General features: G+C 40.1%; 1 protein-coding gene across 4 annotated transcripts in view; it reads right to left on the minus strand.

Annotated features, from left to right (window-relative positions):
- LOC117520140 (serine/threonine-protein phosphatase 2B catalytic subunit alpha isoform-like) overlaps positions 1–15,155 on the minus strand; it is a 155,029-nt gene that overhangs the window by 24,535 nt on the left and 115,339 nt on the right. For all 4 annotated transcript variants that reach the window (XM_034181445.1, XM_034181443.1, XM_034181444.1 and 1 more), the window contains one exon: positions 5,113–5,210. In XM_034181445.1, the coding sequence (XP_034037336.1) occupies positions 5,113–5,210 (98 nt within the window). The remainder of the gene's footprint in view (positions 1–5,112; positions 5,211–15,155) is intronic.

Here is a 15,155-nt window from a genome sequence, read left to right on the forward strand (position 1 = left end):
TTGTCTCTGAAAACTAGCACCTGCTGCCACGTTTCTAAATAAAACAAAGGCTCTTTAAAGCGCAACTATTTTATTATTTGAAAGAGCTGTTTCCTTTATAATTTAGCATTAAATTAATCATTAAACATGTCCACAAAGTCAAAGTTCAGTCAATAAGACTTTTGCACAAGTAGAACTCCCACCCTCATTGTGCATAATTCCAAAGCATTCACAATCACTAGAATAGTTAAATTCATATTTTAGTAATTACAACATTAAAAGCAATCACACAGTCAATGAGGATGTGATTAAATGTTGAAATGACTAAATTAAAAAAAATGAAATGTGACTGTAGAAAGTATACATTAATCTTTAACAGACACAGTACAGTCATTGCTGTGTCGTCTCCTGTTGTGTTTATAATAAATATTTATATTTATGGTGTCTTTTTTCCTGGTTGAAATGCAGATACGAATGAATCAATCTACAAGACTTAAAAATGTACATGTTCATTTTCATGCTATTTTATTTGTCCACAAATAAATGTCCAAGGTTCATTATAATGTTAATCAAGAAATCATCTCATCTAAAGCAACAACAACAGATAAGTTGCGGCATTAATTTAAAGATGAACATCAAAGATTTGTTTACTTCATACTATATTAATTACAAGTTTTCTACTGTAAGAAGTGTTTTATAACTTCAAAATGTAATCAGAAATTAATCTTGAGGTAAAAAAAAACATTTTTAAGGATTTTCTTTAGAAAACTGTATAAATGAACAGTTCTGACAATCCTCGGACACACATTCCTGCACTCTTGTCTTCCGTGTTTTGGCCTGATGCCTCATTTCTAGTGGATGCACGAAGATACGTATGGAGCCCTGGAAGTGTCATTGCAAAATGTTTTGCATGTGGAGAGAATGTGCGCACATTATATTGTGCGCACATTTTATTACATTGTGCGCTCGTTTTATTATATTGTGTGCACGTTTTATTATATTGTGCACTCATTTTATTATATTGTGCACCCATTTTATTATATTGTGCACCCGTTTTATTATATTGTGTGCACGTTTTATTATATTGAGCGCGCGTTTTATTATATTGTGCACTCATTTTATTATATTGTGCACCCGTTTTATTATATTGTGTACTCATTTTATTATATTGTGCACTCATTTTATTATATTGTGCACCCGTTTTATTATATTGTGCGCATGTTTTATATTGTGTGCTCGTTTTATTATATTGTGCACTCATTTTATTATATTGTGCACTCATTTTATTATATTGTGCACCCGTTTTATTATATTGTGCGTATGTTTTATATTGTGTGCTCGTTTTATTATATTGTGCACTCATTTTATTATATTGTGCACACATTTTACTATATTGTGTGCTCGTTTTATTATATTGTGTGCTTGTTTTATTATATTATGCACTCATTTTATTATATTGTGCACTCATTTTATTATATTGTGCACTCATTTTATTATATTGTGTGCATGTTTTATATTGTGTGCTCGTTGTATTATACTGTGCGCTCGTTTTATTATATTGTGCGCACATTTTGTTATATTGTGCGCATGTTTTATATTGTGTGCTTGTTTTATTATATTATGCACTCATTATATTGTGCACTCATTTTATTATATTGTGCACTCATTTTATTATATTGTGCGCACGTTTTATATTGTGTGCTCGTTGTATTATACTGTGCGCTCGTTTTATTATATTGTGCGCACATTTTATTATATTGTGTGCTTGTTTTATTATATTATGCACTCATTTTATTATATTGTGCACTCATTTTATTATATTGTGCACTCGTTTTATTATATTGTGCACTCATTTTATTATATTGTGCGCACGTTTTATATTGTGTGCTCGTTGTATTATACTGTGCGCTCGTTTTATTATATTGTGCGCATGTTTTAAGCATTGTGTGAGTAAAACAAGGTCACGATCTACTTAAACATGGCCACAATTTGTAAAATGTGCACTCAACATTGTCTAGACACATAAATGTTGGCTATTAGTTAACAAACCAGGAGACAGTGTAACACATTTCCCCATTAGAAATGGATCTGGTCATCATGGTTTGGGCAAACAAACACATATAGAGAACTCCGGCTGCCCAGCATGGCATCATCTGGCGTTTAAGCACATTAAAAAGGATGCTGAGGGCGAAGTGTCTCCCCTTTGTGAGGATGACAATTTAGGTCATATTATGGAGTTCATTTTGAACGAAAGGAAAACGTACGCGTGCACGTGTGTTTTATTAATGTGAGAGCACATTTTATTAATTCGTGGGTCAATTAAAGGAAAACGTTTGCACAAATTATCATGGCCAGAAAAAAATATCACTTTAAGTGACCTCTCCCAGGTTCTGTAGATACGTCACGGTGTGCAGCGGCAAAAGTTGGATTGAGCTGAACTTTGACCACAGTGAGCTTGACATCAAGCAGCAGTGTGAGCTCACAGCGTAGTGTCGTATAAGCTCGGTTTTTGCGCATTGTGCCGCAGCATGTTGTTTGTGCGAGGCTTCTCATTGAAAAAATGGGTTTTAGAGCAAAGCGTGATATAGCTGCGTGTGGTGTGAAAGGCCCTTAAGTCAGATGCCTCCAAGAAAGCCTTTACTGTGCTCCATCTTTCTCAATAAAGAGAGTGAAAAACAAATATCCGGCCTACCTGAGTGGCCCCATGGAAGAGAACAGATGGCACAGAATGTAAATTTGTTTTTCAGTGTAATTCTTAGTTTGTAGCTTGTGTCGGCTGCTGTTGTTAGCAACACCTACTAGGATAGCCAATATTAATGCCAACAATTGATAAACTATACATTACATCAGGGTTCTAGCTAGGACCATTTTACTGCCGGGTCAATTATGTGATTGTGGCTCATAGCTTCCCCCCACCGAAGCTACATGGTTTTATACCACTAAAACATTCTTGGCAAGCCTTATTTTAACTCATTTTGGGTGGTTTTAGATGCACTGAATGCAAGAATAAACAAAAAATTATGTTGTAACATTTGTAAGATCTAATTTATTTTTTGCATGTTTCTGTCATAGTCTAAGTTAACAAATGAAATAACATTGAAAATGTAAAAAATAAAATAAAAAATTACTATTTAATGGAAATAGCATTTACTATCGTCTTCAAAAATGACACACAGCAGTTTTTAGCAGCCAGTTTTTCTGTCATCCTGACAAGTTTTGTTTTTTGTTTTGTTTTTATTTTTTCAACAATTTTAGTGGGATTGCAATTCTTTTTCTTTTTAAATAATATAACACCTAATTGTCAAACCTGCTGTTTTAAATAAAAAACTTTCTGAATCAGTTTCACTTTCTTTTCACTGATGCTGTGCCCCTTCTTCTCTCTCTCTCTCAGAAACATGATTGATTTCTGAATGTATCTTAAGATACGGATACAGAAAGACCTCTGAAGGACTTTCATGACGGGGTAAATTTGTTTGCCTTCAGCTCAGAGCGGAGCAGAGACGCTGTTTCCAGCTGCTGCCGCTCACAGCTCTGTGGCCAGAGAACGCGCTGACTCTCTGATCTCTGCTGTTTGCGATTTGATACGAAGAAAATGAGAAATATATTTCTTATTACTTTAACTAATGGTTTAAAATTGCAAAACTATGACTCTATAAGCTTGAAATACAATCGAAGTCAGAATTTTCAGAAATTCTGTTATGACAGCACACCCAATTTGAACCAGAGAGCCGGGCGGAAATTTGCAGTACTGGGCGGGGCCACCCGGCGTGCCCACCATGGCTAGAACCCTGCATTACACGGTATTTCACACGTAAAAATACTGTAACTGTTGTGTGGGCCGCCAGAAGAGGAGGTACTGCTGGCCCACCACCAGAGGGCGCCCTGCCTGAAGTGCGGGCTTCAGGCACGAGAGGGCGCTGCCGCCATGGACACAGCCGGGGGTGACAGCTGTCGCTCATTACCTCTTGACAGCTGTCACCCATCTACTCAACATCATCTCACTCCATAAAGACCAGACGTCATCTCCACCTCGTTGCCGAGATATCATACTTCATTGGAGGTAATATCCTCAGCCATTTGTGTTTCTAATAAGCTGTATATTGTGAGTGTTTGCAGGAGTACTGGTCCCTCTTCTTGTGGAGGCTGAGTGAGTGCAGGACGGCACTCTTTTCCTCTGAGGGATCACTGTAAATACCTCAGCATTCTGAGTGAGAGGTGGAGGTGGCATTCCCACCGTTGTTGTTACTGGGTGTACACACACCCACACTTGACTGTCTTTGTTCTTCGCCAGCAGTACCAGATCCGACAGTCGGGGACGGTGATCACCTGGGAATTCGGGACTTGGCGGCTCCAGTATTCACCAGGTTCTGGGGCGGCGGAAATCGTGTGGTTCCGGCTCTTCTTAGGACAGACGTCTTCTATCCTCGAGCCTGCCCACACGTCACCTTTGTGTATTGACTGTTATGATATTCTGAGATTGTCTGTATGTTCGTTGTGCACATTCACAACATTAAATTGTTATATTTTGGCTCATCTATTGACCGTTCATTTGCGCCCCCTGTTGTGGGTCCGTGTCACTACACTTTCCCAACAGTAACAAAAACTGCACTGACAGCAGTAGCACAGAACTCTTTATATTTATAGGACACAAAACAGAAATCAGAAATGCTAAAAATAAAATAAATCGTGACAACTACTGCTCTCTTACTACTGCTAATGCTTGGAGCAGCCATCTTGGATTTTGACCTTGGGCTAAGTCGTGTTTTAACAAGCTGGATTACGACTTCTGAGGGCTTTCCAATTGAAACTTCTTACTGGTAATTGGGGAATTACGACTCAGTGTCTCTCTCACTGACTGCCCATTTCTTACGAACTAAACTTTATGTCACACAAATCCAGCAGGATCTGCCCTCAGCACCACTGAAGTGGACTGATAGAAGGATGAGAGGAGATGAACAACAGGACAGGAAGGAAAAGATGAGGGGAAGAAGGAACTGGAGGATGGTTCAAAGTAAGATTTAATATCCGTGTGTATTTGCATGCAACCATTTCAGTTCGATTATGTGTGCACTGGTGTGTGTGTGTGTGTGTGTGTGTGTGTGTGTATGCTACATATGTGTGTGAAGCGCTCACCGCTCTGCAGAGTCTGTTTGCCGCCGGACAGGACTCCACTGGGCAGCATGCCTGTTGGGGTCAGTCCCTTCAGGGTCAACACGTTCTCACTCTCCTCCCTGACACACAGACACAGTGCACCACACAGCAGGTGAAAAACACACAATTACAGGGAATTACACACTTCCCCAAACCTGCAAACATTCAAAAATACAACCGTGTGAAAAGAGTTTAAATGTGTGGGGAAAAAAACAGGAACAAATCTGATATTTTTGATTTTCAAAACAGAAAAAAACAGAAACAAATGATGTGTAATTAACTGACTAGACTATTGTGTAGAAATATTGAACAAAAGGAGCTTACTGGGGATAGATTTAGAGTTTCACTCAATCACAGATCCTGTTATCTTCACTTTGGTTCACTTGTCGAGACCAGCGGGGGAAAAAGCTTTTACGGTGTAAAAAATAAACTTTCATATTTTCTAATCCATAAAAAAATACCACTCCACATCTGTTTTTGTACAAACGCATGGTGTGAATGCAGTGTCCCGTGTACCCCTACTAGCCAAAGCTATGAACTCATAACGTAGTGCAATTTATTTCCACATTTTCTTACCAATCAAAACTTAGCCAAGGGGCATGCAAGCAAGTGCATTCTGAGTGCTGGTCACAAGACCAGATAAATGAGAAGGCTGTGTCAGAAAGGGCATCTGACGTAAAAGTTACAAAACCATACATGCATATCATAAACTGAATTTCCATACTGGACTGGTTGAGGCCTGAGTTAACAATGACTGGAACTGTTACTGTTGACCAGCTGGGGGCCATTGGAAACTGTGCTAAGAAAAGGTGAAGAATGAAACCCTGGAAGAGGAGACAAGTTAAAAATGTGGAAGTGAGAGTCAGGACTTTGAATGTTGGCAGTATAAATGGTAAAGGGAGAGAGTGGGCTGATATGTTGGAAAGGAGAAAGTTAGTTATTACACTGTGTGTACAACCCCTGGCAAAAATTATGGAATCACCGGCCTCTGAGGATGTTCATTCAGTTGTTTAATTTTGTAGAAAAAAGCAGATCACAGACATGACACAAAACTAAAGTCATTTCAAATGGCAACTTTCTGGCTTTAAGAAACACTATAAGAAATCAAGAAAAAAAGATTGTGGCAGTCAGTAACGGTTACTTTTTTAGACCAAGCAGAGGAAAAAAATATGGAATCACTCAATTCTGAGGAAAAAATTATGGAATCACCCTGTAAATTTTCATCCCCAAAACTAACACCTGCATCATATCAGATCTGCTCGTTAGTCTGCATCTAAAAAGGAGTGATCACACCTTGGAGAGCTGTTGCACCAAGTGGACTGACATGAATCATGGCTCCAACACGAGAGATGTCAATTGAAACAAAGGAGAGGATTATCAAACTCTTAAAAGAGAGTAAATCATCACGCAATGTTGCAAAAGATGTTGGTTGTTCACAGTCAGCTGTGTCTAAACTCTGGACCAAATACAAACAACATGGGAAGGTTGTTAAAGGCAAACATACTGGTAGACCAAGGAAGACATCAAAGCGTCAAGACAGAAAACTTAAAGCAATATGTCTCAAAAATCGAAAAATGTACAACAAAACAAATGAGGAACGAATGGGAGGAAACTGGAGTCAACATCTGTGACCGAACTGTAAGAAACCGCCTAAAGGAAATGGGATTTACATACAGAAAAGCTAAACGAAAGGCATCATTAACACCTAAACAGAAAAAAACAATCAACTCAATCAACTTTTTTCTTATATAGCGCCAAATCACAACAAACAGTTGCCCCAAGGCGCTCCATATTGTAAGGCAAGGCCATACAACAACCATGAAAAACCCCAACGGTCAAAACGACCCCCTATGAGCAAGCACTTGGCAACAGTGGGAAGGAAAAACTCCCTTTTAACAGGAAGAAACCTCCAGCAGAACCAGGCTCAGGGAGGGGCAGTCTTCTGCTGAGACTGGTTGGGGCTGAGGGAAAAAACCAGGAAAAAGACATGCCGTGAAGGGGGGCAGAGATCGATCACTAATGATTAAATGCAGAGTGATGCATACGGAGCAAAAAGAGAAAGAAACAGTGCATCATGGGAACCCCCCCACAATCTATGTCTAAAGCAGCATAACCAAGGGATGGTCCAGGGTCACCCGATCCAGCCCTAACTATAAGCCTTAGCGAAAAGGAAAGTTTTAAGCCTAATCTTAAAAGTAGAGAGGGTATCTGTCTCCCTGATCTGAATTGGGAGCTGGTTCCACAGGAGAGGAGCCTGAAAGCTGAAGGCTCTGCCTCCCATTCTACTCTTACAAACCCTAGGAACTACAAGTAAGCCCGCAGTCTGAGAGCGAAGCGCTCTAATGGGGTAATATGGTACTACGAGGTCCCTAAGATAAGATGGGACCTGATTATTCAAAACCTTATAAGTAAGAAGAAGAATTTTAAATTCTATTCTAGAATTAACAGGAAGCCAATGAAGAGAGGCCAACACGGGTGAGATATGCTCTCTCCTTCTAGTCCCCGTCAGTACTCTAGCTGCAGCATTCTGAACCAACTGAAGGCTTTTTGGGGAACTTTTAGGACAACCTGATAATAATGAATTACAATAGTCCAGCCTAGAGGAAATAAATGCATGAATTAGTTTTTCAGCATCACTCTGAGACAAGACCTTTCTGATTTTAGAGATATTGCGTAAATGCAAAAAGGCAGTCCTACATATTTGTTTAATATGCGCTTTGAATGACATATCCTGATCAAAAATGACTCCAAGATTTCTCACAGTATTATTGTGGACTGTGGATGACTGGATGAAAGTCATATTCAGTGATGAATCTCAAATCTGCATTGGGCAAGGTGATGATGCTGGAGCTTTTGTTTGATGCCGTTCCAATGAGATTTATAAAGATGACTGCCTGAAGAGAACATGTAAATTTCCACAGTCATTGATGATATGGGGCTGCATGTCAGGTAAAGGCACTGGGGAGATGGCTGTCATTACATCATCAATAAATGCACAAGTTTATGTTGATATTTTGGACAATTGAAAGGATGTTTGGGGATGATGAAATCATTTTTCAAGATGATAATGCATCTTGCCATAGAGCAAAAACTGCAAAAACATTCCTTGGAAAAAGACACATAGGGTCAATGTCAATGAGCAGATCTGATTTGATGCAGGTGTTAATTTGGGGGATGAAAATTTACAGGGTGATTCCATAATTGTTTCCTCAGAATTGAGTGATTCCATATTTTTTTCCTCTGCTTGGTCTAAAAAAGTAACCGTTACTGACTGCCACAATCTTTTTTTCTTGATTTCTTATAGTGTTTCTTAAAGCCAGAAAGTTGCCATTTGAAATGACTTTAGTTTTGTGTCATGTCTGTGATCTGCTTTTTTTCTACAAAATTAAACAACTGAATGAACATCCTCTGAGGCCGGTGATTCCATAATTTTTGCCAGGGGTTGTACAAGAGACCAAGAGGAAGAGAAGTAAGGACATGGATTCATACTGTTGTATTATGGTTTGGATGGGAAGAGAAATGGTGTTAGAGTCATTCTAAAGGAAGTGTATAATAAGAGGGTGTTGGAGGTGAAATAAGTGTCTGACAAGGTGATGCGTGTGAAGTTGGAAATTGAAGTGGTGATGATGAATGTCATCAGTGCATATGCCTCACAGGTAGGTTGTGAGATGAAGGAGAAAGGAGATGTTTGAGGTGAGGTAGATGGGGTGGTAGAGAGTGTACCTGAGGATGAAATAGTGATTAAAGCAGACTTCAAAGAGCATGTTGATGAAGGGAACAGAACTGATGAGGAAGTAATGGGGAGATACAGTGCATCTGGAAAGTATTCAAAGCACTTTGCTTTTTCCACATTTTATGTTACAGCTTTATTACAAAATGTATTAAATTAATTTTATTCTTCAAAAATTCTACACACAATACCCCATAATGACAATGTGAAAAAAGTTTTTTTTTTTTTTTTTTTTTTTAAATGTCAAAAAAAAAAAGGATTGTCTCAAGACTTAAATCTGGGGAAGGGTACTGAAACATTTCTGCTGCTTTGATCATCATCCATAAATGTAAGAAGTTCTGGGCCACCAGGACTCTTCCTAGAGCTGGCTGCCCGTCTAAACTGAGCAATCAGGGGAGAAGGGCCTTAGGCAAGGAGGTGACCAAGAAACCAATGGTCACTCTGTCAGAGCTCCAGCATTCCTCTGTGGAATGTGTGTTTTTTTTTTTTTTTTTTTTTTTTAGCACTGTTGTCGTGCGTTACCTGTGCTGCTCCACAGCCTGTCCAGTGGATTTTTATTTTATTTTTTAGCACTGTTGTCGTGCGTTACCTGTGCTGCTCCACAGCCTGTCCAGTGGATTTTTATTTTATTTTTTAGCACTGTTGTCGTGCGTTACCTGTGCTGCTCCACAGCCTGTCCAGTGGATTTTGATTTTTATTTTATTTTATTTTTTAGCACTGTTGTCGTGTGTTACCTGTGCTGCTCCACAGCCTGTCCAGTGGATTTTTATTTAGCGCTGTTGTCGTGCGTTACCTGTGCTGCTCCACAGCCTGTCTAGTGGATTTTTATTTTGTTTTAGCACTGTTGTCGTGCGTTACCTGTGCTGCTCCACAGCCTGTCTAGTGGATTTTTATTTTGTTTTAGCACTGTTGTCGTGCGTTACCTGTGCTGCTCCACAGCCTGTCCAGTGGATTTTTATTTTTATTTTATTTTATTTTTTAGCACTGTTGTTGTGCGTTACCTGTGCTGCTCCACAGCCTGTCTAGTGGATTTTTATTTTGTTTTAGCACTGTTGTCGTGCGTTACCTGTGCTGCTCCACAGCCTGTCCAGTGGATTTTTATTTTGTTTTAGCACTGTTGTCGTGCATTGCCTGTGCTGCTCCACAGCCTGTCCAGTGGATTTTTATTTTTATTTTATTTTTTAGCACTGTTGTCGTGCGTTACCTGTGCTGCTCCACAGCCTGTCTAGTGGATTTTTATTTTGTTTTAGCACTGTTGTCGTGCGTTGCCTGTGCTGCTCCACAGCCTGTCCTGTGGATTTTTATTTTTATTTTATTTTATTTTTTAGCACTGTTGTTGTGCGTTACCTGTGCTGCTCCACAGCCTGTCTAGTGGATTTTTATTTTATTTTAGCACTGTTGTCGTGCGTTACCTGTGCTGCTCCACAGCCTGTCTAGTGTCGGATTCCCTGTTTGGGAATCCGCTAGCTTAGCGTAGCTACTAGCTCTTAGCCGTTTTAGCATGGCAGCTTCTCCTGTCTCTCCCGTACTTTTCTGCTCTGGGTGTGAAATGTTTAGTTATTCCTCGGCCTCTTTTAGCAGTAACGGTACTTGTAATAAGTGCAGCTTATTCGTAGCTTTGGAGGCCAGGCTGGGCGAATTGGAGGCTCGGCTCCGCACCGTGGAAAATTCTACAGCTAGCCAGGCCTCTGTAGTCGGTGCGGACCAAGGTAGCTTAGCCGCCGTTAGTTCCCCCCTGGCAGACCCCGTGCAGTCGGGAAGGCAGGCTGACTGGGTGACTGTGAGGAGGAAGCGTAGCCCTAAACAGAAGCCCCGTGTACACCGTCAACCCGTTCACATCTCTAACCGTTTTTCCCCACTCGACGATACACTCGCCGAGGATCAAACTCTGGTTATTGGCGACTCTGTTTTGAGAAATGTGAAGTTAGCGACACCAGCAACCATTGTCAATTGTCTTCCGGGGGCCAGAGCAGGCGACATCGAAGGACATTTGAAATTGCTGGCTAAGGCTAAGCGTAAATTTGGTAAGATTGTAATTCACGTCGGCAGTAATGACACTCGGTTACGCCAATCGGAGGTCACTAAAATTAACATTGAATCGGTGTGTAACTTTGCAAAAACAATGTCGGACTCTGTTGTTTTCTCTGGGCCCCTCCCCAATCAGACCGGGAGTGACATGTTTAGCCGCATGTTCTCCTTGAATTGCTGGCTGTCTGAGTGGTGTCCAAAAAATGAGGTGGGCTTCATTGATAATTGGCAAAGCTTCTGGGGAAAACCTGGTCTTGTTAGGAGAGACGGCATCCATCCCACTTTAGAGGGAGCAGCTCTCATTTCTAGAAATCTGGCCAATTTTTTGGGATCCTCCAAACTGTGACTGTCTAGCGTTGGGACCAGGAGGCAGAGCTGTGGTCTTATACACCTCTCTGCAGCTTCTCTCCCCCTGCCATCCCCCTATTACCCCATCCCCGTAGAGACGGTGCCTGCTCCCAGACCACCAATAACTAGCAAAAATCTATTTAAGCATAAAAATTCAAAAAGAAAAAATAATATAGCACCTTCAATTGCACCACAGACTAAAACAGTTAAATGTGGTCTATTAAACATTAGGTCTCTTTCTTCTAAGTCCCTGTTGGTAAATGATATAATAATTGATCAACGTATTGATTTATTCTGCCTAACAGAAACTTGGTTACAGCAGGATGAATATGTTAGTTTAAATGAGTCAACACCCCCGAGTCACACTAACTGTCAGAATGCTCGTAGCACGGGCCGGGGCGGAGGATTAGCAGCAATCTTCCATTCCAGCTTATTAATTAATCAAAAACCTAGACAGAGCTTTAATTCATTTGAAAGCTTGTCTCTTAGTCTTGTCCATCCAAATTGGAAGTCCCAAAAACCAGTTTTATTTGTTATTATCTATCGTCCACCTGGTCGTTACTGTGAGTTTCTCTGTGAATTTTCAGACCTTTTGTCTGACTTAGTGCTTAGCTCAGATAAGATAATTATAGTGGGCGATTTTAACATCCACACAGATGCTGAGAATGACAGCCTCAACACTGCATTTAATCTATTATTAGACTCTATCGGCTTTGCTCAAAAAGTAAATGAGTCCACCCACCACTTTAATCATATTTTAGATCTTGTTCTGACTTATGGTATGGAAATAGAAGACTTAACAGTATTCCCTGAAAACTCCCTTTTGTCTGATCATTTTTTAATAACATTTACATTTACCCTGATGGACTACCCAGCAGTAGGGAATAAGTTTCATTACACTAGAAGTCTTTCAGAAAGCGCTGTAACTAGGTTTAAGGATATGATTCCTTCTTTATGTTCTCTAATGTCATATACCAACACAGAGCACAGTAGCTACCTAAACTCTGTAAGGGAGTTAGAGTATCTTGTCAATAGTTTTACATCCTCATTGAAGACAACTTTGGATGCTGTAGCTCCTCTGAAAAAGAGAGCTTTAAATCAGAAGTGTCTGACTCCGTGGTATAACTCACAAACTCGTAGCTTAAAGCTGATAACCCGTAAGTTGGAGAGGAAATGGCGTCTCACTAATTTAGAAGATCTTCACTTAGCCTGGAAAAAGAGTTTGTTGCTCTATAAGAAAGCCCTTCGTGAAGCTAGGACATCTTTCTACTCATCACTAATTGAAGAAAATAAGAACAACCCCAGGTTTCTTTTCAGCACTGTAGCCAGGCTGACAAAGAGTCAGAGCTCTATTGAGCTGAGTATTCCATTAACTTTAACTAGTAATGACTTCATGACTTTCTTTGCTAACAAAATTTTTACTATTAGAGAAAAAATTACTCATAACCATCCCAAAGATGTATCGTTATCTTTGGCTGCTTTCAGTGATGCCGGTATTTGGTTAGACTCTTTCTCTCCGATTGTTCTGTCTGAGTTATTTTCATTAGTTACTTCATCCAAACCATCAACATGCTTATTAGACCCCATTCCTGCCAGGCTGCTCAAGGAAGTCCTACCATTATTTAATGCTTCAATCTTAAATATGATCAATCTATCTTTGTTAGTTGGTTATGTACCACAGGCCTTTAAGGTGGCAGTAATTAAACCATTACTTAAAAAGCCATCACTTGACCCAGCTATCTTAGCTAATTATAGGCCAATCTCCAACCTTCCTTTTCTCTCAAAGATTCTTGAGAGGGTAGTTGTAAAACAGCTAACTGATCACCTGCAGAGGAATGGTCTATTTGAAGAGTTTCAGTCAGGTTTTAGAATTCATCATAGTACAGAAACAGCATTAGTGAAGGTTACAAATGATCTTCTTATGGCTTCGGACAGTGGACTTATCTCTGTGCTTGTTCTGTTGGACCTCAGTGCTGCTTTTGATACTGTTGACCATAAAATTTTATTACAGAGATTAGAGCATGTCATAGGTATTAAAGGCATTGCGCTGCGGTGGTTTGAATCATATTTGTCTAATAGATTACAGTTTGTTCATGTAAATGGGGAATCTTCTTCACAGACTAAAGTTAATTATGGAGTTCCACAAGGTTCTGTGCTAGGACCAATTTTATTCACTTTATACATGCTTCCCTTGGGCAGTATTATTAGACGGTATTGCTTAAATTTTCATTGTTACGCAGATGATACCCAGCTTTATCTATCCAGGAAGCCAGAGGATACGCACCAATTAGCTAAACTGCAGGATTGTCTTACAGACATAAAGACATGGATGACCTCTAATTTCCTGCTTTTAAACTCAGATAAAACTGAAGTTATTGTACTTGGCCCCACAAATCTTAGAAGCATGGTGTCTAACCAGATCGTTACTCTGGATGGCATTTCCCTGATCTCTAGTAATACTGTGAGAAATCTTGGAGTTATTTTTGATCAGGATATGTCATTCAAAGCGCATATTAAACAAATATGTAGGACTGCCTTTTTGCATTTACGCAATATCTCTAAAATCAGAAAGGTCTTGTCTCAGAGTGATGCTGAAAAACTAATTCATGCATTTATTTCCTCTAGGCTGGACTATTGTAATTCATTATTATCAGGTTGTCCTAAAAGTTCCCTAAAAAGCCTTCAGTTGGTTCAGAATGCTGCAGCTAGAGTACTGACGGGGACTAGCAGGAGAGAGCATATCTCACCCGTGTTGGCCTCCCTTCATTGGCTTCCTGTTAATGCTAGAATAGAATTTAAAATTCTTCTTCTTACTTATAAGGTTTTGAATAATCAGGTCCCATCTTATCTTAGGGACCTCGTAGTACCATATTACCCCATTAGAGCGCTTCGCTCTCAGACTGCGGGCTTACTTGTAGTTCCTAGGGTTTGTAAGAGTAGAATGGGAGGCAGAGCCTTCAGCTTTCAGGCTCCTCTCCTGTGGAACCAGCTCCCAATTCAGATCAGGGAGACAGATACCCTCTCTACTTTTAAGATTAGGCTTAAAACTTTCCTTTTCGCTAAGGCTTATAGTTAGGGCTGGATCGGGTGACCCTGGACCATCCCTTGGTTATGCTGCTTTAGACGTAGACTGTGTTTCATAATTATTGTATGGCCTTGCCTTGCAATGTGGAGCGCCTTGGGGCAACTGTTTGTTGTGATTTGGCGCTATACAAGAAAAAAGTTGATTGATTGATTGATTGATTGGAGAGAGGAGAACCTTCCAGCATGACAACCATCTCTGCAGCAATCCACTAATCAGGCCTGTATGGTAGTGTGGTCAAACGGAAGCCACTCCTTAGTAAAAGGCACATGGCAGCCCATGGAGGTGAAAACAAGGAAGTGAGTAAGAGCTGAACAAAGGATGAAATGGTGGAAGCTCAAGGAGGAAGACTGTCATGTGCCAGACAGGCACTGGAGGAATGTAAAATTAGGCTGGACAACTGTACAGCTACTTCAGAAGTGGTGAGAGAGACAGATAAAAAGGTACTGAGTGTGACATTTGGACAGAGGAAGGAAGACAATTTGAGTTGGTGGTGGAATGAGAAAGTACAGAAAACAATAAAGGAGATATAGCATAAGGTTAAGAGGGGTGTTGCAAAGGTTAAGAAAAGGATATGGTAACAAGCAATATGTGGAGATGAAAATACACGTTTTTGTTTGAAGCAGTGTTTGTCGACCTCCCTTCACAAGTTGCACTGATTGGCCAGACAAAGGGACAGAGCTGGAAAGGATATGCAGTAGATTAGGGCAATAAAGGATATTAAGAAAATGCAGATGGAAATGTGCCTACAAGCAAGGAGTGTGTGTTGAGAAGGTGGAGGGAATACTTTTAGAAGTTAATGTATGAAGAATATGAGAGGGAGAAGAGGCTGAATGA

Source organism: Thalassophryne amazonica, chromosome 11 (genome assembly GCF_902500255.1).
Source record: "Thalassophryne amazonica chromosome 11, fThaAma1.1, whole genome shotgun sequence".
Classification (NCBI taxonomy): domain Eukaryota; kingdom Metazoa; phylum Chordata; class Actinopteri; order Batrachoidiformes; family Batrachoididae; genus Thalassophryne; species Thalassophryne amazonica.